This window comes from Fistularia commersonii, chromosome 7, assembly GCF_037954325.1.
Source record: "Fistularia commersonii isolate RoL2024-O1a breed Wild chromosome 7, RoL_Fcom_v1.0, whole genome shotgun sequence".
Classification (NCBI taxonomy): domain Eukaryota; kingdom Metazoa; phylum Chordata; class Actinopteri; order Syngnathiformes; family Fistulariidae; genus Fistularia; species Fistularia commersonii.
Genome location: NC_141290.1, coordinates 3853499 through 3880978, shown reverse-complemented (window position 1 = coordinate 3880978; position 27480 = coordinate 3853499). Strand labels below are relative to the sequence as shown.

At 43.4% G+C, this 27480-nt stretch overlaps 1 protein-coding gene and 1 long non-coding RNA gene across 3 annotated transcripts; one reads left to right on the top strand and one right to left on the bottom strand.

Annotated features, from left to right (window-relative positions):
• On the bottom strand, nt 1–26111 carry swap70b (switching B cell complex subunit SWAP70b). Its single transcript, XM_086149225.1, has 12 exons — nt 25876–26111; nt 24578–24718; nt 18425–18598; nt 17726–17953; nt 15557–15703; nt 14995–15103; nt 13368–13549; nt 10137–10244; nt 9250–9416; nt 5916–6114; nt 5064–5160; nt 1–1817 (listed from the first exon to the last, which is right to left on the bottom strand). Exons 1-12 carry the CDS (start codon nt 25969–25971, stop codon nt 1699–1701), a joined length of 1767 nt encoding a protein of 588 aa, XP_086005351.1. The 5' UTR covers nt 25972–26111; the 3' UTR covers nt 1–1698.
• Nucleotides 15679–25713, top strand: LOC147232398 (uncharacterized). 2 transcript variants are annotated; one of them, XR_015106352.1, is made up of 5 exons: nt 15679–16111; nt 17678–17961; nt 20497–21195; nt 23366–23489; nt 24444–25713. It is a non-coding gene; the product is annotated as an uncharacterized LOC147232398 (long non-coding RNA). The 2 variants fall into 2 exon arrangements; XR_015106351.1 differs by lacking the exon at nt 15679–16111 and having other exon boundaries at nt 16122–17961.
• Nucleotides 26112–27480: the final 1369 nt, after the last annotated feature.

The window sequence follows — 27480 nt, the reverse complement described above, 5'->3', positions numbered from 1 at the left end:
TTTTCTTTTTGAGTTTTATTGTTATATATATATATATATATATATATATATATATATATATATATATATAAAAGTACAACATTCACACGTTACAGTGTCCAAAGTCTCAAGTGGTTACAGTACAAGGCAGCACACATACTCAGCAGTTAGCGTAACACCTTATTTCTGATCAAAATCCCATGATATTTAGGCCACAGATTTTTAGATTGTGAGGTCAGAAGAATCGTGGAGAAACAAATTTGATTAAAATTAAGCATAATGGGGGGGGGGGGTAATTCCATTATCATCAGTTTTTTAACGTTAGACGGGTCCCACTCGTGCAGCGCTGCCATGGCCTTCACAAGTAACAGCAAAACAATGATTGCATTGTTAAAATATTAACAAAACACTATTTTTTAATATAATACAAGCTTTAATGCTTACAGCAGAGACAGACGCAGGAAAGTAACTTGCCTTATCATAGTTCTGATACCCTGAACCCGAAAAAGAAATGCCATGAAGTGGTTTCTCATGAACCCCCTGCACAGCCGGCTGACACCGGAGTTTCACAGCTAGAATGCAAAACTTTCTGGTTTTTTTGACGATTAAACGTCGACTCGTCCAATTGCAACGAATCCGGCGGCACAATACACCCAATTGGTCAGTTCGTCTGCATCTACATTCCCCTCGCGCCTCCACGACCTCCTCCTCAGGTCTGAACTCTCGCTGCTCGGGTCGCCCACATCCACCAGAGGGCGCCAAAATTGCGTCCACAGGCACCCACGGTGCGCTAACGTGGGACGTTCCGAACATGCTTCGGTCGTTGGCGGGCTCAGATCTTCAATTGACATATTTAGGGTCATTATTCACTGTTTTGCTTTTGGTCAATTTCTCCAAAAGCGGTCTCAGACGAGTCTCCGATACCCCAGGGTGAGATTTTCAAAATTATGACTTTCTTGAAATAATGTTAAGGTCCAAGGTGTCGTGCATGTGCTGGGGCAGTTCCCAGGAAGGAGGAGGCCGTGTGAATACGAGACCCTTGCTCGAAATCCTGGCTTATTGTTTAATAACAAAGGAAGACACCCACGCCGCCCTGTGTTTGTGTCAGAGTGCACTCCGCCTGGCGAAAATGTCCAACAGTGACCTCTTCACTGCAGCGTTCACGCCAACATGGCCGTCCTCTAAAAAGGCACGAGACAGGAAGAAGGACAGCGAATCCAAAGGAAATGCCTTGCAGGACAACCCCCGCAGTTACCGGACAGTGACCAGTCTACCGAGGAGAGGCTGGTGTGGAAAAACTCTGAATGTGAGTGACTTATCCCAACGCAACGGCGACCGCAGGCGTAAACAGAAGGTAGAAAAACACTCGAACCAAACCAATTAGGGTCTTTAGTCCAGTGTCTCTATGGGGTTAACAGGTCTTTGTACTTTATTTCAATAGTTGTGCGTGTGTTTAAAAAATAATAAAATAAAAACAGATCTAGCCAGTGTGGGTTAAAGAACCAGTGCCAAGACTGGTTTGAAAACATCTGGGTGGCTACAGGGAAACAGGAAATGCATTTCTTTATGCCACATCACTTCTCCAGAATGATACTAGTGAATTTCATGTCCCGAACCCCTGAAAACTCTCTCTTCGCTGAGAGCCGGCGGCGGTGTGTGTGTGTGTGTCTCATCACAGACGCCGTGATCCGGCCGACGCTCTCGGAGGTGGCGGTGGCTCTACTGGGCTTCAGCCACCTGGTTCTTCATTTCCTGCCACTTCTTCTCCCTCAGACTGAGCTCGGCGTCGGAGAAGGCGGCCGGGCCCCAGTTTGTGATCAGCTTCTGCCCCTTGGAGCCTGGAGAGCAGAGTTGTTAAAGGGTGAGAGGTAGGATAGATTTCATTGTCTCTTCACCCGCAGCAACCACAGGGCATCAGCGGTGACAACATATCATTAACTATGCATTTTAAAGCCTTGCAAACACCTATTTGAAAAAAGTCATTATCTCTACTGCTTATCATGTGGTCAGGGTTGAGAGATCTCCGGAGACTGTCCCTTCAGAGAAGCAGGGTTCACTTACAGGGACTACAAACGGTGGCATTTAACCATTCAACCATTAAGAGACATGCAACCATTCACTCTCACATATACTCATAGAGACACATTCACACGCGACAGGATGGGCGAGCGGGCACTGCTAGCCGATGCTGGATCAGGACAAAAATGCAGTGCCAGAGGAGAGAAAACCCAGATCAAACTGTCACCATATCCCAGAAACAAAATGTGCTAAGTCTCCGATATGCAAGGAGAACAACTAAGCAGCAAGGGTAAACACACCGGACAAAATCAAATACCAGTTTCAAAAATGAACACAAATAGCAGCAAGATCTCGACAAGATCAGATCAACCATCTGACTAGCACACCATTAGCACCATTAGCACATGAAAGGGAGAACACATAATCCCCAAAAACCCAAAACAACCACATAAAAGGCTATGAAGTATTAAATGGATGGTTGAGTAACACTTAACCAGCAGCCTGCCACCAAGGATACTAAAATGTAACACATTTCAAAGATGTATAAAGGGATGGAACGGGGAGGCTTGAATGGGTCGTCTCCATCGTGATGTCAGACTGGCCCAATTCAGGCCGGAACGCAACAAATAGCCCCTTTTTCCTTGACGGCACCTTTTTGCCACTGAAGAGACCCGTCCACCGCAAGGAACATTACGAAAAGTTAAGCACCTCCACCCCATCTGCCCAGCTCTGCCGTCTGCACGCAAAACAAACAGGGCTGTCCTTCAGCCACGGAGGTCTGGACCATGTACGGTCCGTCACACACGTCATATAGACACGCTACCATTCACAATGTCCGATAGAGACAATCATTCACTCTCATTCACACGTGATATAGAGACACGCAACCATTCACCCTCTTACGTAAACTCGTGTAGAGACAGATTTAGATAAGATATACTTTATTGATCCCCATATGGGAAATTCACCCTCTCATTCACAATGTCATATAGAGACAATCATTCACTCTGTCATTCACACCTGATGAAGAGACATATTCTGGGCACTTCTGGGCAATTTGGGGTCTCCAGATGAACCTCCTGCATGTTTTTGGGGCTCACAGAGGCCCACCTATCAGAATTTAACCAAGGAGCTTCTTGCTGTGTTCCAAAGTTAAAATAGCCCCAAAAGATCCAAGATCACGCCTACAGAAAGCACAGGAAATTGATCCGCGTGCTTGTGAAAGAGCTGAGACCGACGTCATTAGGTACATATCAGACCTTATATAATTCATCAAAAGGACTTCGCCGTGGTCTATCATGATGCTGTTTGTTTTCCGAGCCATCTTCGAGGGAAATGACTCCGCATAGTTGGCAGGGACGCGACGTGGGAGTCTCAGGGATCAAAACAGATGTTGTTCATCCGAAACTAATTTTTACTAATGAACTTGACTTGGAAATCGGAAAAAATGCACCATTAAATTCATTCATGGAGGAGTCCTTTGGGGGGAGAAAAATATTTTACTGCTATCAAGTTATAAAGTTTGACAGCCAAAAAAAAAACCTCCATCCCAGCCCTGGGCCCGGGCACGTACTGTCCATTTCAAACTTTAAAAATACAGATGAGGTTTTTGAATGACAGAAATGTGTCCCCTCATGTGCGTGTCATTGATGTAACAAACCGTGGTTATTAGGACGGATTGAATAAAAAAAAGACGGGCGTTTAACGACGTCGGCACTGATTTTACAAGGATTTCTTAACGTGATGTCATTTGTAAACGAGGGATTATTTTAAGGCCACTGTACGAAGTGCAAAAGCACTGAGTCATGTTGAAACAGCCCATTTCGAAGTATCACTTCAACCAATGATCCAAATAATCACCTATAAAATTACAGATAGGCTGATGGAGCGACACAAGAACTTCAAATCAAAACAAATCTCACTGCAACGCCCCGATCGATCGGTCTGCTGCACGTGTGTTCACTTCACGTGTCAACAGCTACACCGTTAGCATCCTCGAGGCCTCCAGGTCTTTTCTAACCCGGTCATTTCCTTGCCGCTGTCGCCGAATGCCAGCACAAGAGTGGATCTTGGGTTTCTGAAGATGATCTTAAAGAGCGCAGTCCTAGATGGAATGTCGTAGAAATAGAATCTGGCTTGATGGCAATTTGCTGCTTCGACGCAGCTAAAGGCTAGCTTCGGGAGGATTAATTAAAACCCGAATCGTAGCGTTTATACAAAACGGCTGCAGCAACACCAAGGTTCCGTATTGAACCTGCCATGGCTCGACCTTAATTTACCCCATCATCTTCCCTCAGCATGATGTCTCCCCTGACATGGGGAGACAAAAAGAAGAACAGGAGCACCGGGTTTCTTAAATAGCTCCCTACCCCGTACTGACGGGATAAACACGCCTGATCATTAACCCCTCGCGATGCTGCCGTATCCCCGCCAGGCGGGGTTTTAATGCGGGAAAAAAAAGACTGCTTTCCAGAAGCGTGTTTTTAATGCACATTTAGCAATGCAGAGACAGAAAAGAGCGATTCCTAATTGATAATTAACCTTTAAAAAAGAAAAAAAAAAAAAACAACTCAGGATCATGTTTTCTATCAAACCGAACAAACTAATCTACTTCATACATCGCTCATCAAGGAGGTTGTTTATTTTCCCCATGTAAACTGTGCAGGGTTATCGTGCTGATTGGTTACCATAGGAACAGAAACAAGGACATAATCACGCAAAAAGGCCTCCATTGCGCATTGTAAATTATTCTTTCCTGGGTGGTGCCCCCTCCAATTGACATCTTTGATGACAACTCAAAATGCGTCTAAAATTATCTTAAGACGTGATTTTTGGAGCAATGTGTTTTCCGTTTTGTTGTTTTGCTCTTGTATTATTCAAAATGCCGCTCCCCGGCGCAACACCTTTTCTTTATTGGCTCTGACCTGGTTGCCTAATTACATCAATATGTAATGACACGTCCTTGTGTAAACACAGAATTTATGAGAAGTAAATGGTAAAAGAAAGGTTTTTTTTCCCCCAATTGAGATCTGGATCTCCCTCCCCTGACCCCCGGCCGGCATTACCTGGCTGAATGAGCCGTAACAAGCCCTCGTGCTCGGCCACTTTGTGTTTCCACGCCTTGGTGTTGTTGGACGCGTCCTCCAGCTTCCTCATCACGGTCTGCCTCGCAACGAAGAGAGCACAGAAAAACAGAGTGGTGACAATGATTTTTTTTTTTTTTGTCTTTATTTATGAACAGCTGCAAATTGTCATTCACTCTTATCCCCCGGATAACCAGAACCTTTTAATTCCAGGATTTTCTGCTGTTTATCGCTCCAGCTCCCATCCAGCAGCTCTATAGTGACACCATGTGGCTAAAGAAGGTACTACCTCATTAAAACTTGAAGCAGTAAACGCCAATTGACCCACATTTCATGTTTCTTTTCATGGATTATAGGGATTCAAATTAGATTATGAAATTAATTGCAATGTCAAGAATAAGCTGAACAGTTATTTGATGACTTTTTATCTCAAGTTGCAAGACAAGACGTTTTTTTTGCAGGGAAGATGACAGTAAAATATCAATGTAAGTATGTCATGTTTTGCTAAAAGTGCTTTTGATTGATTTATTCAAATTACTAGATAGGATTTTCGACAGAAGTTCGATTTTAAAGATTGTGAATTCCGTCTGGCCTTCACATTTGTCACCACTGCCTCTTAACAGGGATATTACAGGCCACGATTCTCAGACCCTAGTTTTCAAAATGGTTGATTTACCTCAAGTACAGGGGGAAATTACACGAGACACAGCATGTCTGCCTCACTTGTTAAAAATCAGTGTTGATTGGGGAATTTCCAGAGTTATAAAAATAAAGGAACTATCAATCAAGACTTGCGAGAACCAGTGTTGCTAGGAGACGACGGCGCAGGCCGACCTGGTATTGCTCCAGCGCCCCCTGCCTTTCCTGCTCCAGTGCCTCCAGCTGCACCATGGCGGCCTGCAGAGCGTTCTCCTTGGCAAGGCGCTCCTTTTCCAGCTCCTGCTTCTCCGCCTCGGTCTCCGAGATGGCCTGCTGTTGCCGCAGGTGGATCTGCTCCAGCTCCGCCCTCTTCGTCGCCTCCTCCTCCAGTAACCTGCTCGGTTGAACATGCACAAACACGGTAAAGTTACCCAACAGGGTTCGGGCAAATTCCCTTTCTCCTCCGCTCCAAACACTCTGCTCTGTGAAGCTCTTGTCACAGTTTGAACATTAATATAAGCGAGGATGTGCCTCACTCCTGTCCGATAGCGGTCGTTTTCATTTTGCACAATAAGATATTCCCAAGCGGGAAAATTTGTCGGCTTTTTTATATGATCCTCCGTCCGTATCTGGGAACCGGCAGGGAAAACGGCATCCCGCGTCATGAAGTAATTGGATTGTTTGCAGCGTGGAGCAAACTTCTGCTGCAAAACCTGGCGGCCAGGTAATAAATGCAAACACTCTTCTTGAACTGTTTTGAAATTAACTTGCGTAAATTTATTTAAAAATCTGCAAGAAAGCATGTGCTGCTCCAAGTTGTTGTTGTTATGACAGAAATGAGGATTTAATGTTGCCCGCATCGGCTCCTCTGCCAATTCATGAAATATATTTTTACCCGTCAAGGTGTCACCGACATGTACAATTTAAAGCGTTTTATTTGGAAAGATAAATTTAATATTTCCCAAGAGGGGCACGCAAAGTGTTTTGTACCAGCAGGTGGTGCCGCAGAGCTACAACACGCACCCATCCGAGGAAACTAAAAATAAATGCCCCTTTTTGTAGCGAGTATATATTGTTTGTATTATTGAACAACACAATTGATGCCCTTCGCAGGGGAAACCAGTGGGTCGAAGCTGAAAACATGTTGCTAAATCTGTATCGCACCGCTTGGTCGAGTAGAAATGATACACGCAGCAGAGTTTGTACAGCGTGAACAATGTCCACGAGACGTAGAGGAAGTGTTCCCTCCGCGATCCTGTCCGCTCCTCACGTCTGAGCCTCGGACGACGAGCGTCGAACGTGAGGTGGAAAGTAGACATCAGCAGAGAGGAAGGAAGCGGCGGGGAAGGGGGCCGGCTGGATAGAAGGAACCAGAGGTTCATTATCGGCCTTCAAAACCGAAAACAAGAAACCGCCGGTTGAGTTTTGCATGTATTTCCTTGTAGGAGATCTTATTCGGCCAAAACTTAAAAGGTCAATAATTAATACTACCTGGATACTTAAGCTGTCTGGATATGTTTTAATATACACACATTTATTGTTTTTGTCCACTTCGAACGCATCATTTTACATCCGTGGCAGGTCAATGTCTATTAATCCACTCATCCCCCGAGCCGATACTGGTCCGCGGATCAAAATCTTTCTTGGTAAGAATGATAGTTTTTTCGTCAGACCATCTGGATCTCATTTTGAAAAAGGATTATTTCCGCCTTCACCCTTTCTGCCACACTTAATATTGGAATCGTCTGATATAATGTTTAATCATTGAATTCAGATTAAACACTGCAAACTCACAAAAAATTTTATTATTTGAACCCCCGCGCCGCTAACCTTCCGCGGAAACATTTTCAAGCATAAAACTGGTCCCTAGTACAAAAAAGGTTGGGGACTGCTGCTTTAAAAGATGAGGGTTTTATTTTTAGGACTGTTTTGTTTACGATTTATCATATCTATCATTAGCATGAAATTGTCAGCGCTATTAGCACTTTTTAATCTTCATGGCTGTCCCTCCCTCTGTCTCAGACGGCTGTTGTGATTTGGCGCCGTAGAAATTAAATCTGTCAAAAAAAGACTGAAAAAAACGCATAACAGTAAAAAAAAAAAAAAAAATTAAATTTTCTTCAAAATATTCCCTTAAAAATAACCTCAAAGTCTGAAAGAAAATGTGGTCGGATGCGAATGATAGTAAAATTCAAAGAAAGATGCTGATATTGAGCTGATAGAAAAACATACACTCTACGGCCAAAAGTATTCGCTCACCTGCCTTGACTCGCATATGAACTTAAGTGACATCCCATTCCCAATCCATGAGGTTCAATATGACGTAGGTCCACCTTTTGCAGCTTCAACTCTTCTAGGAAGGATGTCTACAAGGTTCAGGAGTGCGTTCATGGGCATTTTTGACCATTCTTCCAGATCTTACTTTGTGCACAGTCATGTTAGAAAAAAGAATGGGCAGCTCCAAACTGTTTCCCAAAAGTTGGGAGCGTGGAATTGTCCAAAATGAAGCTTTCAGAGTTCCTTTCACTGGAACTAAGAGGCCAAGCCCAGCTCCTGAAAAACAACCATAATCCCCCCTCCGCCAAACTTCACACTTGGCACAATGTCGTCATACAAGTACCGCTCTCCTGGAAACCGCCAAACCCAGACTCGTCCATCAGATTGCAGGACGGAGAAGTGAGTTTCGTCACTCCAGAGAACTCGTCTCCACTGCTCTAGAATCCAGTGGCGCCGTGCTTTTACACCACTGCATCCCACGCTTTGCATTGCACTTGGTGATGTGTGGCTTGGACGCAGCTGCTCAGCCATGGAAACCCATTCCATGAAGCTCTGCGCGCCGCTCTGGAGCTAATCTGAAGGCCACACGAAGCTCGGAAACTCAGCAGAAAGTTGGTGACCTCTTTGCACGATCCGCCTCAGTATCCCCTGACCCCTGACCTCTGACCCCTGACCCCGCTCCGTCAGTTTACGTGGCCTTCTGCTTCGTAGCTTACTTGCTGTTGTTCCCGAACACTTCCATGCTCTCTCAATACAGCCGACCGTTGACCGGGGAACATTTAGGAGCGCGGAGGAAATTTCACGACTGGATTTGTCGCACAGGTGACATCCTGTCACAGTTCCACGCTGGAATTCACCGAGCTCCTGAGAGCGAGCCATTCTTTCACAAATGTTTTTAAAAACATGCCTAGGTGCTTGATTTTATACTGCTGCAGCCATAGAAGTGGGTGGAACATCTGATTATTTGGATGGGTGAGCAAATACTTTTGGCCATATAGTGTATAATGTTAGTCCTTATGAATTTAAGTATAACTTTCTGACATTCCCAGAGAGTAACCGAAGCCGAATTAACACTCGCTCAAAATTGTCGTATACCTTTCGGTGCCTTTTTAAGCCGAAAACAAGTCGATCACCCGCGACAGCTCAGGGCTTTTCCAGCACGTGTCGTGTTTGCGAGCGCCGTAAAGCAGAAGTGCATTTATAGAAACTGGAAAATGAATGAGCCATCTCCCCCAGGGTGGCGTTTACTGACCGCGCCTGCAGTTTCCGGACCGTCTCCTCATCCTGGCGCGCCCGTCTCTCGTCCTCCAGCGCCTCCTCCAGCTGCCGGTACATGTCCTCCAGCTCCCGGACCCTCTGCAGGTACTGCTCCAGCTCGCTGGACTTCTTGGCCACCTGCTCCTCCATCTGCTGCCGCACCTGCTCGGAGCCGCAGGCAGTTAGTTGCACGGCGAAGGCGAGCAAAAACACCATACAAATATAAAATGTCCTTTGATATGGGTTGGTATGGAGATTATAAATAAATCTGTTAGTCGCTTATAAAAACAGTCATTCCTTCAAAAATATCCAGTATCTACAGATATGTAAAAAAAAAAGTAATCATTCTTCTGGGGGTTAGGATTTCACTGATACTGGCAATTTATAGGTTGGTTTATCCATCAGTTGTGGATTAGTTATTCTTTTAAAAAAAAAGTGTGATCATGGTTTGTGCCAATGTCCACACGTGCACACCTTGGAGACACCCTACGTAGTGAGGTGATTTCAGTCTCCTATTATGAGATGAGAACAACTTTATTTATCCTGAAGGAAATTGTTGTGCCAGAGTTTCAAGTAAAAACATAACAGTAATAGATAATAGTAGAAAGGAGGAAGAATAAGAAATACAATGAAATATAAATTGTCTTAACTGTTAACTACAAATTAATCTACAATTATTAATCTGTTAATCTCTGGTTTTTAATATTCCCTCTATGTATCATTTTTGCTTTTTTTTTTTGTTTTTAACCACTTTTTTTGCTTTCATTTTGTTATTGTTTCTTAAACTCTGTCTGCAGAGTGTCAAATAAGGCACCTTACATAAAATGTGGAATTATTATTATTCATTTTCCATGCAGTTTATCGTGCATTAAGCTGCAATACCATTTTCTCTTTCTCCAGATCCACCCTGTAGCGGTCCTGGAGCTCCGTCTGAGTGTGGAGCCGCCTGCGCTCTTCTTCCGCTGCGTTCGCCGCCGCTTCCTCCAGAGCCTGGGCACGAGATGGGTTACCCCGCCAGGTTGTAAAGAAACAGGAACGTTAATGAAAATAATATTTATCCAGATACAGAGAACAGGGAACTGAGAATGGATGTAGGGCACTTTCAATGGTTATGATGTTTTGTTTTTTTTTTTCCTGCTGATTTTAAGGCATGCTGCTCGTTGCACGCTTCAAGGCATTAAAGATATTTCCAACGAGCGACGGCCAGACGGCGTCCAAACATCGGAAGGGGGTTGAATTGCCGAAGCGCAGATTTGCTGAGTCGTGGCACGCTTGAACCACTCGGAGGCGGGTAAAGGGGGGGTTTCAGGGTAGGGAGTTCTCAGGACGAATCACTTTTGTCCTCAGGGTGAGACAATCCAGTGCTTGTAACAAGACAGTGTGAGACACGGAGACACCATTGTGTGTGTGTGTGTGTATGTGTGTGTGTGTGTGTTTAACCCCCCTGACCCCAAGTGTGTTTGCGTGTGTGTTTGACTAGATAAACTGTATGCGTGCGCATTGTGCATTCATGCGGGCAACTACGTGAAACGGGAGACTTGCACCTCAATGGCAGATGTTTGTGCATTCAGAGGAGAGACAGGCTGGCTGTGTGTGTGTGTGGGTGTGTGTGGGTGTGTGTGGGTGTGGGTGTGTGTGTGCGCGCTTCACTGTGAGTGGATATGTTGCACAACCGCCAGAGTGATGGTGACACCAGTTGTCCCGCAGCACCCTGTTGGAGTCCTGCCAGGCCATATTGTGGAACAACGGATTTAAATCATTGTTCAAACCATGCGAACAAAGAAGGCTTTATTTCCCAGATTGTAGTTTAAATTTAGCGATTTAAAAAAACAAAATGACACGAGTAGCTAAGATTTAAAGTGCTTTTCCAATCAACCTTGGGATTATATTCCACCTACAGTCAAAAGTGGAAACAAATCCATGATTTAACCATTTCTTTAAAATGACATAAAGGTACATTTTCTTTATTTCATCATTTGATTTTTAAATATTTAATTTTATTTCACACCGGAAGTGTTTGAATCTACTGAAAATAACGAGTGGCGACAGCAAAATAGGGTCACTCGCGAGAGATTCATGTTAATTAATATGTCGTTTATTTAAATCCATGCAAATGCTTCCTTCCGGGGCCTCTGTTGCATGTGTGTGTGTGTGTGTGCGTAAATATAACGTCAAAAACGTCTTTCTCGAGCCAACGCGGTCGTGACGACGCTCCGTGTCGACGCCCGACGCGAACAGGAAGCGTCGCACATGGGAAAGAGAGAGGGGATACCAGCCATTTAGACAACCCAGGGAGAGTAACAAGAAAAACATGTTGGATGGAGATAATAGCGTCTGGATTCCGCATTCCTCCGTCAGAATATTCATTAGCAGGAGTTCTGCAGGGCAGAGCCCATCTATTGTGGGTATTCAGCGGCTGGCAGTGGGCCCTGTGACTCACTTGAGCGGAGGCCGGTCACGTGCGACCAAAACCACTGCCGGCGGAGCGTCATGTTATACTCGCACGTGAAACCTCCAAGCCAACCAAGATTTAATCAATAGGAAAGCCAGGAAAAAAAAAAAAAAAAAACTCAAGGAAGTTAGCTCGACTTCCTGGATCCATGTGATCAAGGAATTCCAGAACTGCAACAACACTCGTGTTTCAAGTTTGATTTGTCGAAACCAGCGAAAATGCAAATAACGATTGTTTCCTTCGCGCTCCTCCCGGATATTTACCCGAAACCAACACGACACACAAGAGTCAGCCAGACGTCTGAAGTGTGTTGTCCACCGTGAAAAACACAACGCGTGTCTGCCTTGCAAAAAAAAAAAACAGGAAGTGCCCCCCACAGTTTGGGCATTTCAGCCCCAGAAAAGACACTTCCTGGTCGAGGCTTTTAAGGATATTACAGCCAATTGCGATTCTACGTTCAGAGACGCCGATGGGGAAATATTGTTTTAGTGGTTGCAATGTAACCACGCTGGTATCAGACACTGAGTATCAGATGGAATATACACTGCTCAAAAAAAAATAAATGAAACACTTAAAATAATACATCCTAGATTTGTATTAATGAAATATTCTTAAATACTTTAATTTTTTACATTGTTGAATGTGCTGACAAACAAAATCTAGAAAAGAAAACACACACACATCCGTTGCCCAGTTAAGGATGGGTGCTAGATCAAAGAAAAAGAGGTTGGAAAAAATGTGCGCACCAGAAAAATGCCCCAAAAAGAAAAGAGGATTTATTTTACATATAATACAAAACACTTATTCTCGCATGCATGACGTTTCAAACAAAAAATAAGCTCTTCCTCAGATGCTTATCGAGAATATGTTTTCACAAATGTTATTGTGGGAACATTTTTCAAAGAGAAGAGAATGATCGACCCTTTTTTTTTTGTTTGTTTTTTGTTTTTTTTGCACCTCTTGATGAGTCCTTTTAGCATTATAAAATTCTCTTCACTACTTTTCGAGAACTGACCCGAGACACCGCTACTTTTTAAAATTTTTACATATGTACAGATATCAACATTTGGGGACTGAAAAAAAACACCTCTGACTGCAAAAATCACAAAAATCATCAATGGAAATCAAATGAATTAACCTATTGAGGTCTTGATTTGGAGACTCACTCAAAATGAAAGTGGAAAAACACACTACAGGCTGATCCAGCTTTGATTTAATGTCTTAAAAAGAGTTAAAAAGAATCTGTGATTTCACAGTTTGATTTCACAGAAGTGTGATTAACTTGGAGTTACATTGTGGTGTTTAGGGGTTCCCTTTATATTTTTTTTGAGCAGTATATTTCATTCAGATTTTTTTATTTATTTTTAAGATTTAAAAAAAAAAAAAAACGCATTTGTCCATTATGTTTCCATGACGACATTCACAGACGGTACTTTTACATTTCAGTATTCACAAGAAACGCATCCCAATAAGATTGACAGGAATGTGGAAAACGTCAGAGAGTTCAGAGTTTGGAGTTCAGAGGAGCGGTCGGATAGTGAAGTTCATATCAGCAACCAGCAAACCTCAAGGTCACAGTCCAGACCTGACCTCCGTGTGTGTGTGTGTGTGTGTGTGTGTGTGTGTGTGTGTGTGTGTGTGTGTTTTCTGTCTCCTCTCACCTTCCTCATGTCCTCCAGCTCCAGCTGTTTGGCCTCGTTGGCCGCCTGCAGCTCCGTCATCTTCTGCGTCAGCTCCTCCTGGTCGGCCTGCTGCCGTAAGCGCAGCTCCCGCCGCTTGTACCGGGACTCGAAGTGCGGCGCCACGCGGCCCTGGCGCAGCAGCGACACGCACGTCTGAATGGCTGCCGGGATGAAACACCACGTTTTGGTTCCCATAAGTATAGAACAATTTATCCGGAGCCCTTCATTTGTCTGAATAACTGTGTTGAAAGGGTGGGTAAAGCAGGCGTTGCTATTACAATATATGCATTATTTGCGTATGTTACGCATTATAAAATATGCACTTTGTCATTCACACCACAGATAGAGACATGCAACCATTCACACTCCAGATGGAGACCTAAAAATATTCAATCTCATTCACATGTCATATAGAGACACAACCATTCACCCTCTTACTCATACATCCCATAGAGACATACATAAATATTCCCCCACCCTCTCATTCACGCATCACATAGAGATAAAAATACTCATTATTACATTACATTACACTCGTTTGGCAGACGCTTTTATCCAAAGTGCAATTCAGTAACCGAAGATCCGGAGTACCAGTCGTCGAAAGTCAGAAGTGACCACTCTACCAAATAGCCATCTCACAACCATATACATACAGGACTGTCTCAGAAAATTAGAACATTGTGATAAAGTTCTTTATCTTCTGTAATGCAATTACAAAAACAAAAATGTCATACAAATCATGGATTCATTACAAATCAACTGAAATATTGCAACCCTTTTATTATTTTGATATTGCTGATTATGGCTTACATCTTAAGAAAACTAAAAAAAAAAATCCTATCTCAAAATATTAGAATATCATGAAAAAGTTGTTGTTTTTTTTTAATTGCATTACAGAAGACAAAGAACTTTATCACAATATTCTAATTTTCTGAGACAGTCCTGTACATACATTCATTTCTTTTTTTTTTTTTTTTCGGGGTGTTGGGGGCTTTGTGCGATTAGCGGGGTATATTTTCGTTCATCCTCTCATTCACACGTCATATAGGGACATACCGTAATTTCCGGACGATAAGCCGCGACTATTTTCACGTAAACAACGATGCGGCTAATATATGGACTTTGGATGGGGGGCGCTAACGAGCTTCACGCCGCTAAAACGTTTCTCCTCGTCACATCGGACCGATGAAATCACCGGGAAATTCTGAGTCCGTTCAACTCCGACACCGAAGAAGACGACTTTGACGGTGTCAGTGCGCAGGAGGAAGCCAGAGATAGCGATCCGCTAGCCGGTGCGGCTTATATTGAGGTGCGCCCAATAGTCAGGAAATTACGGTAAATATATTCACCCTCTTATTCACGCATCACATGGAGGCCTTCAACCATTCACCCTCATTCACTCGTCGATACAAGCATTAAATATTCTCTTTCATTCACACGTTACATAGACATACAACCATCCTTACATCAGATGGAGACGTAACCATTCGCCTTGTTATTCATACATCATATTCAGGCATCAGCTATTCACCCTCTCAGTCACACATACAGCCATGTAACCGTTCGCTCTCTGTTGCTTTTATTTTTATGACTTTTAGCCGCTCACCCTGGATCCACTCCTGCTTCTTCTTCTTGTCCGACGCGCTGATCTCAAAGCTCTTCATTGACGACTTGATGAGAAACAGACACTTCTTCCCTTCCTTGTCTTGCAAAGGCTGCCGGCGGAGATGACAAGTGGAAATAAGAAAATAAAACAGAATTAACAAAAAAAAAAAGAAAAGAAAAACAGCTGGGAGCACGATACTCATCATATTTTTTTAATTACTTTTTAATTTTTTAAATTCCTTTTTAATTCTTTTTCATTGTTTTTTTAATTTACATTTAATTTAATTTAAAACTTTTTAATTCCTCTTCCGTCAGCCGAAGGGAATATTCAAATCTTTGTACTTTTTAAGACCTTAAAACACTCTATAGCCTTGACTTTGACACTTTATAGTTTTATTTGTATTTCTTACTCTCCCTCCTTCCTACTATTATTTATTACTGTTGTGTTTTACTTGAAAGTCGGGCACAACAATTTCCTTCAGGATAAATAAAGTTGTTCTTATTCTTATATCTCCATCCCGGTAGATCTGAGCCAAGGCTCTGATTGGACAGCAGGTTCTGACCTCCACGCTGCAGTTCCCGTCCAGCAGGATGTCCCCTTTCTTCTCCGCCTGGTCCTCACCAACGTAGTAGGAGATGCAGGTCGGCCTTAGCGTGAACCAGCGCTCCGTCCAGTTCTTCCTCTTGTGGCCTTTCTTCATCATGTAGCCCTGTGGACGGGTGGAGAACACCAGATTCACTCCACGGGGATGTTTCGCAGCGCACAAGGCATTCATTCATACACAGGACAAGATGTTTCCGTCTTTTGTGCCAAAATTAAGGCAAAACAAATCGTGAAGCCCAACTGATGGTAAAGAGGCTAACAAGCACGACAACAAATGACAAGTAACCAGCAAGCTAACAACCCAACAAACACTATACCATCACTAGCTACTTCTCCTAGCCAACAGGAGTCCGCAGCATGTCATTTGGGTTTGCAAGTGGGCGCCTTCTTTCACAGATGTTTCGTTAAGTTAGGCCCACGACACCACAGGACAGCAAAATCCAGCGCCCTGGAAACCTGCTCCCCCCCTCCAAACTACATGGCCTATCTACAAGCAAACAGATAACCTCCCTAGGTACTGTGCTTCCAACTTAACCACAACCACCCACTTGCTAGTTCTGCTAACAGAAAAGTGTTGCAAGTTTCAGGTTCCGTCCATGAATGCCCAACTTAGTCCGTAGGGCAGTGACAGACTTGCCACAAAACCACGGCAGCCAACCTCTAAAGGTATCAGCTGAGGCCTCCAACCTCACTGCTCTGCATCTGCTGCCATCTCAGCTTGCTTGCGCTCACAAATCTCCTCAACTCGATCCTCCCAGGGGACCCTAAGTTTGCTAAAATGGACTATCCTCTCCACCCCAGACCATCTGGCCGTAGCCGGGTACCAACTATATCTGCTGGGATAACCTGCTGCTCCTTCGCGTCAACCATCAACTGCCAAGCCCCAACTACACCGAGCTGCCATGAGTTTGGCTTGAACATAAGCGGTCTAACTTTTTAAACATTTAATTTGCCTAGCCTCCTTACTAGCAACTGCAGCAGCTAGTTGTTTTTCCTTAACTGCTGCTGGCAAACATTTCAACACCTTCTTCTTACAGCGGGTGTAGGGAAAGACCATCCTTGCACCATGACATGTATGCCTAAGCGTGCAAACACCAGAACACAACAGACTGGCAGCATCTTCGCCCAACCACTGACTGGGATTCTGGGGAGATGATAGCACATCATAAGTAGCCCCGAAGATAAAGCTAATTCTATTAGCCTCTGTGCTCCACAACTCTCTCCACTTCAACTTCCTCCTCTTGAAAAGTTATGAGGTAACAAGATGAAGTAGTGGGGAAATAACTCAGAGTGGAGTCATCGCAATCTGACATTGTCTTCATGTGTGGAATCATTTCACTCACCACAATACATTTGTTTTTAGGTGTTATTGTGAACAGTGTGTGTCAGATTGACCTCTGTTCAGCTGCCGGGAGTCACATGACTCTTAAAAACAAACAAAACACGAGAAGAAAGACTGGAAACTCCCACCATCCAGTTTTGATCTCAGCGGTCAGAATGAAAATAGTCCAGTGCCAGTTAAGAAGTTAAGACAGGACCGTTGGACTTTTTTCCAGTCTAAGGGCTCATTCGTGCTCAACATTAAATCGACATTCAGATGGAGCCTCCTCCCGTATGTTTTCGGGGAGCTCGCGGATGATTAGCCAGTCAGAGCAGTACCACCAGACGTTGAGGGGCAGTGTCGCCCAGTAGGCTCAACCGGTACAAGGAACAGAGAAGTAAACTTCTCCGTCCACATGCCACCATGTGTTTAATGGCCTCTACTTGGGAAGTAAAGCTTGAACTTTGCCCTCTTGTGGATGTATTTCTTTGCAACCATGGCGATGTAAAGCTCTCAAGTGGGGTACGTTGGCAGTGATGACTGGCAATTTGACGTACCTCTTTAGACCCCTAACGTGAGCACGAAGCAAGTCTTTTTGGGCCCACAGATGGCCACAATAAGTGCAGTTCCACAGAGAAGCACTCGCCTGGCATCCACCTCTTGGTGTGCACCCACAGACCACTGCACATTTAGACATTGTTCCCTCTGAGTTGCCTGTTTTTTTTATATTTAGATAGTTGTTCTTTTAATTCTCACAAGGTGCTTCAATGGATTATCTCATGTGGTCACAAGTGTTTTCCATCTGACCTGCTTGAGGACGTCCAGGATGAGCTCCTGGTAGACCTCGCTGATGCCCATGGACAGAGCCTGCTGGTCCATGCCCTTGCTGAAGTGCCCCGAGCCCACCAGGCTGATGAGCTCCCAGGCGCTCAGGCTCTGCTGCCTGGAGCTCAGCTGCAGCTTGTAGTCCTCGAAGCGCTCCTCCACCCAGCTCCCGCCCATCGCCTCCGTCAGCTTTCGCAGGAAGTACTCGATCTGCACATGTGAGTACACAAACACACACGTCAACTTTTTTTTTTTTTTTTGGTTTGTTTTTTAAAACACAGCCCCTCATCCATCAAGCCCTCCCGATCTTTGACCCGCTGGAGTCCTAAGGCCAACGGAGTCGCACGTTCGCGCAAACTTCCTACAAGTGAGCTGCCGATGTTTGCTAACAGCAGCCATAAACTCTTGCCGCTCACGAGAGAAGAGGAAGCAGAGGACTTCCCCCTTTGTTCTCCAGCGGCGGACGATTTTTCGAGCCGCGCTGTTCATGTTTCTGTCCGAAAACAGAAACCTCCCCCCCGTGGTCCTGCTAGCGTGGACAAGATGTTAGATATTCAGTATCCACTAGCTGGTTTCCTTAGAAAAAAGAGTCACATTTGAATGTTACCTGATTCGGCAGAAAAAAAACAAAAGTACTGTTTTAATTCCCCCAACATTTATTTTGCGTAAAACGCCGCCGACCTCCTCGGCGACGATGACCAGCGGGTATCTCTCCTCAGACAGGAAGTTGAAGATGCACCAGATCTTGAAGGCGTCGTCGTTAGAGATGAGCAGCTGGTTCGGATCCATGTTCTTCCTGAAGCACAGGGTCCAGCACATGTGATTGAAGTCCTGCCGGTTGAAGTTGTCCTTCACCTGCGACGGGTGGGGAAACACGGAGAAGGCAGTCAGTCACGCAGCCTGCCGTTACGCTCGCCGTGCCGCGTCACCCATTTGGTTTTTTTCAACGATGGTCTCACTTATCAGGAAGACAACAATCAGACAAACGTCCATAATGCCTGATTCCCCTCTTAATTCTACCGGCGAAGGGTTTTTGGTTGGAACTCAAGTCAGATTTCAGTTCTATGACGCCAAATAACAATGGGGTCGTCCGATGATGCTTTCCACGCGGAACGGGTCTGGACCACCGCTCTTTAAGATGATCGAGAGTAACCCAGCTCCTACCCCACCTGGCGACAGCTGAGGAAACGACTTCCCGACCAGAAACCTCAGACAAATCCCAGCTCAATATGTGTGGTCTTCTGCCTTGACCAGTAGGGATACAATCACTCGCTAACAATAACATTAGCGCTAACATTCACATGCTAATAGTTGGCACGATAACTAATATTCAAAGCGTTGGTGGGATTCTGTGGGACCCTGGGAAGCTTCCCAATCACAGAGCTCTTGGATCCGGGAAAAGATAGGACGTTACTATCATGTATTGAGTGCAGACAGGATGGGAAGAGCGGAATGAGAGAAGTTTATCATGGGATATCCAGCACCAAGGTGTTGACGGCATGCCTCGCGGCTAGCCTAGCGCTGCTAACTGCAAGGTTTTAAGTCTGTTCTTAAACAGAGGGCCCACAATTGCCCCTTGTGTACAAATAAAGTTTATTCTGATTCTGATTCATACCTCGGGTGGAGGTAGAATGATGTCTGTTTACACCGACTGCTATTTATTAGAATGACAAATTAAAAAGAACGAAGCTGGAGTTGTGTGTTAAAAGCATATTGAGTGTGTTTCGCTTCCATAAACAAGGCAGGGGAGTCCTGGTTTTAAACAAAAAAAAAAAAAAAGCGAATTCCACCGAGAAAAGGCAAAGGAAGCTCTTGAAGCGGCATAATCTGTTTTTTTTTTCTATCTGGTTGAACAGTGGCGTCGCCATGGCGACCCCTGGCAGGCGGAAGATGCTGGCCTTCGGCCCTCCAAACATCCACAAACACTAATTAGGGACTAATTGGAACACGGCGTGGAGCCCGACGTCAAGTCCGCTGACATTTTTGGGGAGGGGGGGGTTCAGATAAATGGACTTAGGAGCCGTCAGAGAAGCAGGATCTCATCTTCTAACTCCAAACCAAAATGATTTTCCACATTTGCAACATGCTTCTCAGGTCACGTCCCGCAGTCTTTTCCACCAGGAGGAAAAAAAACATGTCAGTAGATCAGGGGTGGGCGAACGTTTTGGCTCAGGGGCCGCGTTGACTTTTAAAATTTGACATATTTAAAAAAAAAAAAAAAAAAAAACACATTTGTTAACAGTACATATCAGACTCGTCTGACATTTCTCTTAACATTGTCTGACATGTGCTTTGAAAATAAAACCGGCTTGGTTTTGAAGACGTTCGCTTGCGTTTCATGCACAAACAGGTGTTTCCCTTGTAGCTTCACGTGCAGCTCATTCATGTGTCAGTTCGTCCACAGCGAAGGTTAAATCACAACACCAATGTTTTGCATTCAGCTCAGGAAAATTCTCAAGTAGCTCCAAAAATGAAATAATCTCCTGTTTGAGCTCCAGCAGTCATTGATCCGATCATTTTCAATGGATCCAATCTTTGGCGGGCCGGATTAAAAAGACCAACGGGCCGGATGTGGCCGTGGTTTGCACGTCCCTGGTACAGATGCTTCTCCCAGGAAAGGTCAAATCCTTCATCAAATGATCTAAAACCTGCTATTTCTTCCTCTCCCTTCTCCAATTCCTCTCACCGGTTTTGAAAACTCCTCACCTCCAGCCAATCAACCAACTTCCTGTCCTCTTTCCCTCCATCCACAGACCTTCACTCCGGTCTGCCGGCTCCAATCTCAGCCTCTCTTTCCACGTCAGGACCATCTCAGTCTGACTTCTATCTCCAGAACATCTGACATAGCCGTCCCTCTCCGATGGACTCCCTGATCTTCACCCTCTCATTCAAATCTCTGGAAAGGAAAAACCCAGAAAGAACCCAACGCAGAGATGGGGGACGAACACGGAGAACCAGGAATGACAACACCGGTTTGGTTTTTGTCTCGCAGGAGGAGGAGGAGGAGGAGGAGGAAGGTGTTTGGGGGCTCGGCTGGACTTTTCTTCTGGTTGTTTGTTAGTCAGGGATGGGTTTTATAAAAATGCAGCTCCGCCTGAAGATGTTGTATCATGTTCACCCAGTTTACTATCCTCTCTCTCTCTCTTTCTATCTCTTTCTATCTCTTTGTCCCGGTCTTTCTCTCTCTCTCTCTCTCTCTCCCAGGACAATGGCGGGCTTGTCGGTTCTCCTCCTCTGCAGCCAAGCGTTCATTGGGATTCAGACCGGATTCCCCCCCGAAAACCCCACATTTCCATGAGAGAGCAGGACAGGCTCCTCGGGAGATGGAGCTCATTGGGGGGGGAGGGGGGGGCGTTGCCATGGCGACATGGAACGCCATTCTGCAAGCGAGTCTCCTGAAAACGTCCATCCGGAGGCGTCGGAAAAGCGTCCCCGCCCATCGGGTCGCCACGGTAACGACCCAACATCAGTCCACGGCCGCGGTTGTTATTCGCTCAATCAATCAAATCAATCAATCAACCAATCAATCAGCTTGACGGCCCCGAATTACTAATCGTTTTTTTTTTTTGTTTTTTTTTTTTTGTTTTTTTTTTACTCGCCAACTGTCAACGACAGGATCGACCCGGAAAGGCCTACTGGACGAGGAAGTCTTTCAAATCCAAGATTATTTCCTTTATTTTGATTTCTAAAAACAAAGATTATTGTTTTTGGCAATAACAATAGTTTTATTTCCAAGTCGCTTGACCGTTCAGCGGGCGGAAGTAACTTTGTTTTAAACAGGAAGTTTAGGAGGCTCCCAGACAAACGTTTTTAAAAAGAATAGGGAGAGCCTGTTTCACTCCAAGTTGTCTGCAGAAAGAAAAGAAATCCATAAAAAAGCAAAAAGAAATTCAGCAACTGGGGGTTAAAAATGAGCGGATTAAAAAAACAAACGGAGAAAAGGTCGAGAAATAGCGAAAGAAAGAAGACGAACTCTTTCTGGCCGCGCTGGCGCTTCTTATGTAGACGCTGTTTTTCAACAGGCCGGGATAAAAGTCCAAAAGACACTTTGTATTCTTGTTTTTATCGCTCTATTCTTAATCTGGTGACCACACTCAAGCTCCCAAGGCCGAAAGATAAATGTAAACACAGCAGTGTGATGGTATGTCAGCTCTGCAGCTGGTGTATTCGTCACACACACACACACACACACACACACACAGGTGTTTCAGGGTCACAAAGGATCTACTTGTTTCAGTGGAATGTTACGCTACACTTGACCACAGAGTGCTTAGTCCGGGACCTTCAGCAACAGCAGCGTTAGGGCTTCAGACACACACACACACACACACACGCACATACAAACACACACTCAAATAGATGCTTTGTCTTCACATTAACTCTAACGTGTGTTTATTTCTGCTGCAGTCACTGAATATCACTGAGTCAGTGAGGAGGAGAATATCTGCATCAAGTAGTTTTACCTACCATAGAACACACACACACTCACACACACACACACGTATCGTACAGCAATTTATTTATTTTTAAATTTTTTGACAATTTTTTATTTCACCCGTTGTTGATTAATCAATAATGCGGCGAAAGGTAAAGATAGAGGTAGCAAAGGCAAAACAAAGGGCGTATGATGACTTGTATGCTCGGTTGGATAGTAAGGAGGGTGAGAATGATCTATACAGGTTGGCGAAACAGAGATAAAGATGGAAAGGATGTACAACAGGTCCGGGTGATTAAGGACAGAGAGGGAAATGTATTGACAGATACTACAAGAGTGATGGGAAGATGGAAAGAGTACTTTGAAGAGCTGATGAATGTGGAAAATGAAAGAGAGGCAAAGGTAGAAGAGGTGACTATTAGACCACAAAGTTGCAAAAAATTAGTAAAAGTGAAGTGAGGAAGGCATTGAAGAGGATGACGAGTGGAAAAGCAGTTGGTCCTGATGATGTACCTGTGGAGGTGTGGAAGTGTCTCGGAGAGGCAGCCGTAGATTTTCTGACTAGATTATTCAACAGGATCTTAGAGAGTGAGAAGATGCCTGAAGAATGGAGACAAAGTGTGATGGTGCCTATTTTTTCAGGGGTCGCCAAGCGAGCCTTTATATGTATTAAGTACTTTTAATAATACTATATATTTATATATAGAGAGAGAGTAACTGAATAAAGTAATAGATTACTTTTGATTTTCCATTCTAAGTACTATATTTATATTGGCTGAAAAATGATACAAACCACCCGACTTACTCATTGTTCCGGAGATTATTTACGACATGAGAGTGTCAAAAGAGCTGTGTCTCCACAGTATGCGTCACACACACACACACACACACACACACACACACACACACAGAGCTTCCTTGTGCAAGCAGGTGGAGTTTCCTTAGGAGGAGGTTGAATGCAGAGACCAACGCCCGCCTCTCCATTCGATTCATCCGTGTGTGTGTGTGTGTGTGTGTGTTCATGACGTAACAGCCTGAACGTCACTTTCTCGACAACGGTTGCCGTGGTACTTCCTGACCCGGGAGCGGCGCCGTTCGATGTAAACGTCAGGTTTCCGTGACCTCTCGCTGTTAACGAACCGTCTGACGGACAGAATGAGTAACCGGTTCTTGTCATGACTCAGCAGAAATCCAAGCCATTGCCAACACGAGGAATTCCAGCGGGCTCGGGGAGCCGACCATGAGTCAGCGTGGAGGAGGAGGAGGCCTGACGGGAGATGGCGAGCGGCAGGAAACGCTCATGAGACGCCGGTATGAAAGGACAGTTTACACGATGAAGCGAATCTAGAAACACAATCACTCACTCTTTTGTTTACACATCAAAAAGCAGCCATTATTCACTCACTCATTCTTATGTCATCTGGAGACATAAAACCAGAAATACACTCATTCACAGGTCATATAAAGATATATAACCATTTTACTCATTCATGTGCAGCCATTCACCTTCTTATTCATGTCATAGAGACACAACATCAGCTTTTCAACCTTCTCCATCAAACCTTTTTCATCCTCCTTTCTCACACCGACTGACTTCATATCTTCTCTCGCTGCGTCCGTCCATCTTCTCTTCGATCCCGACCTCCGATTCCAGCATCTTTCCACCGATTTATTCACTATCCCGACCCGACCGTCTCAGTCCGGCTTCTCTGAGCTTTTCTCCGAAATATCTTAACAAGTGTCGTTCCTCTGATAGACTCACGCATTCAAAGATATACAGCTTTTCACCCTTTTGTTCACGTGTGATATAGAGACATAAAATCATGAATTCACTCACTGGCTTGTCATTCATTCATTCACAGCTCATATAAAGACATAAAACTATGAGTTCTCTCATTCACAGGCATTCAAAGATAAACACCCACTCATTCACTTGTTATATAGAGACATTAAACCATTAATTCACTCATTCATGTATCGTAGGTGAAGAAAAGAAACACACACATCTGCTGTCCAGTTTGGGATGGTAGAGTTAGAGATTAGTAGAGTCCCGCACGCCAAAAAAATGCTTCTCTTTAAAAACTCCGCCACGATAACTTATTTGTTTACATATATTTCTGTCAAGCATCTAAAGACGAGCCTTTTTTTTTTTTTTTTTTTTTTTTTGTTGCTCAGTTATATTTCAAATAAATCGTCTTTGCTTTTCGGAGCATATTTTTAGTGTGCGGGTTTTTTTTTTGTTTTTTTCCAAACTATCACATGGAGACAAAAACCACGGATTCACTCATTCACACCTCTGGAGAATTCAAGGCCTCCAGTCAAACTCGCCGACGTTTAAATCCAAGCGTTTCCCCGCCGTCTCCTCCGAGCCTCGGACCCGGAGCCGCCGCCCCACCCACCTTGTCCAGGATGAAGCGGTTGAGGTACGGCATGTAGCCCTGGTTGGAGACGGGACCCTCGTCGTCGTCTTTAAAATGCTCCTCCAGCGCCACCGGGTCGTGGGGGATCTTCATCACCGTGCACAGGTTGTGTGACAGAACCTGTGGGAGGAACACGTTCGTCTCCACTCAGATCCATGAATTTATCACAAATGTACAATTTAAACAAGACCGGTCGTGCGTCAGGAAGACGACGCACATCGGACCACTGCAGAGGCAGGCTTAAATTACCTTTTTTCAAATCATTTTTTTTTTTACAATATGCTTTAACATATTTTTTCCAAATATCTCTGTTAACTTATAATCTCCTGTGAGAATACACTGATTTTTTTCCCTGACATTATTACAGATTCAAGTAGTGGGTAAAAACTAAAAATAAAATATGAGAGAACCACATGGGTAAATTCTTAATTTATTTCTTGAAAATGATAAGGAGGACAATTCAAATTAAACAATGTACTTATTCTGTTTTTATTTGTCAATGGTATTAAAATATATTTATTAGCGAATGGAAGTTACTTTTTTAGTCATTTCAATGTTTTTTTAACAGAGGAAAGTCCAATACATATATATAGCTTTGATTTGACCCCCCCCCCCCCTTTTTTTTTTTTTTTTACTGTTTATACAATTTCCTACTATTATTTATTATTGTTATGTTTTACTTGAAACTCTGGCACAACAATTTCCGTCGGGATAAATAAAGTTGTTCTTATTCTTATGTGTGCGTGTGTAACATATCTGCTAATTTTAATTACAATTACTTCACCAGATTCTTTGAAAATAAAATAATTATTAAAATTGCGTTATTTCATATCAATAACAACAATCTGCGTAAAGAAGGAAAATATCTTAAAAATGAGAAAATGCTATATTTCCATTTTTTATCCTTCAAATTAGTAGGTAGAAGATAATTATCAAAAATGTATATAAAATCTGGGAGGGGGAAATATAAAGACGTAAAAAATACAACTTTTTATTCATTTTTTTTCAGTCGTTTTTAATGGATTTATTATATTTGAAGGGAGTTGTGAACACGCGTCAAGCTGCCACTTGTTTGAGTAAACACCCCGTGAAATATCGCGCACTCTCGCGATACTTGACCCCCCCGGTCTCGCTCATCAGTCGCTAACAAAATAAATTTAAAAACCAAAAAAAAAGTCCAACTCTAGGGATAAACTTTATGTGTAAGATACATTTTAAATAATGTTTATAAAAAAATAAAAATAAAAAAAGTTCCGGCCACCGGAAATGGAGTTTACCTTGAGCTGCGACTTGGAGACTTTCCCGCTGCGGTCGGCGTCCAGTGCGGTGAATGCGTGCCAGATGGCCTTCAGCAGCTCGTCCCGCAAAGACATGGCGCTCGTCCTGGACCCGCCGTCCGCCTCGACGTCTCTTTCTACTTCTGCTGCTGCTGCTACCTTTCCTCTCTCTCCTCCTCCTCCTCCTCTTCCTCTTCCTCTTCCTCTGCCGGGGCCGCTCGGGAGAAGCGGCCGCCGGGCGGGATCACATGATGCGCCGCGGGACGCGCACAGGCGGTGCGACAGCACCGCACAGCGAGAGACGCGCACTTTAACTTCAACTTCAACGTGGATCTGGAACAGACTACAACAACAAAAAAAAAAAATGAAAATAAAAAATATTGTCAAAGAAGCAGATAGATACAGAGAAAGAGGATAATGAATACATTTTACATTCATCCCGTGTGTGTGTGTGTGTGTGTGTGTGTGTTATAGTGTACATGTGATGGCATTCCAGTCTGTGATCATTATAAAGTCAATTCTTGTGAAATATAAGTGAGTTTAGAAATCCAAAAACGAGCAACTCTGTGGGGATGTCTCAGAAAATGAGATTATTGTGATAAAGTTCTTTATCTTCTGTAATGCAATTACAAAAACAAAACATTCTGGATTCATTAAAAATCAACTGAAATATTGCAAGCCTTTTATTATTTTAATATTGCTGATTATGGCTTATAGCTTAAGAAAACTAAAAAATCCTATCTCAAAATATTAGAATATCATAAAACCTTTTTTTTTTTTTAATTTCATTACAGAAGATAAAGAACTTTATCACAATATTCTCATTTTCTGAGACAGTCCTGTAAATGTAAGATCACATAAGATATACTTTATTGATCCTCATAGGGGAATTTCTGTCACAGCAGCGCAACAATGACAAGATCAGTAAATATACGTAGAGAAAATTAAAAAATAGTGAAAGACAACCATAAATAAATAGAAAGCAGAGAGAACAACAACAACAAGGAAAAGAATAGACAAGAGAATACAAAAAAATAAATCAATAACGAATATAAGAACATAAGCAATGACAGAAATAAACATGTGAGTAGGGGTGACACAAACAAGGATAAAAATAAAGCGTGACATATTTATGTGTGACTATTATGTTTTTATCTGTGAACATTCCAGGTTATTATGCAGACAGATAGTTTTTAGAAAAGATAGATGTTGTGTAAGTTTGTGATTTCCTCATATGAAATTGTTAATTTGTTTTTAATTGTATATGATCTTGTGTGTACACATGTATTTTTACATTTTTTTATGCAGAAAAAATCCAACTCGTGATCATTAGAAAGTAAATTCTTGCGAAAAAAAATTATCGAACCATTTTTGTTTGAAAGTTTTGTTGTTTTAGAGATCCGAAAAATTGTATGTGTTTATACTAATCACACATGTAGAACCATATTTTATCTATGAAAATTCCAGGTTATTATGAACAATAATAGTTAAAAAAAAATAAACAGTGTGTAAATCTGAGATTTTTAATGTAATGTTTTTTTAATTACATATGATCTTGTGTGTGTGTGTGTGTGTGTGTGTGTGTGTGTGTGCATGTATGTTTGT

What these genes read in the sequence shown, in the direction of transcription:
- swap70b (XM_086149225.1), bottom strand. Translation starts at nt 25,971, where the DNA reads ATGTCTTTGCGGGACGAGCTGCTGAAGGCCATCTGGCACGCATTCACC. An exon ending in ACGGGAACTGCAGCGTGGAG is followed by an intron (nt 15,104 to 15,556) that starts GTCAGAACCTGC and finishes CTCCGCCGGCAG; the next exon opens with CCTTTGCAAGACAAGGAAGG. An exon ending in GAAGCAGGAGTGGATCCAGG is followed by an intron (nt 13,550 to 14,994) that starts GTGAGCGGCTAA and finishes TCATCCCGGCAG; the next exon opens with CCATTCAGACGTGCGTGTCG.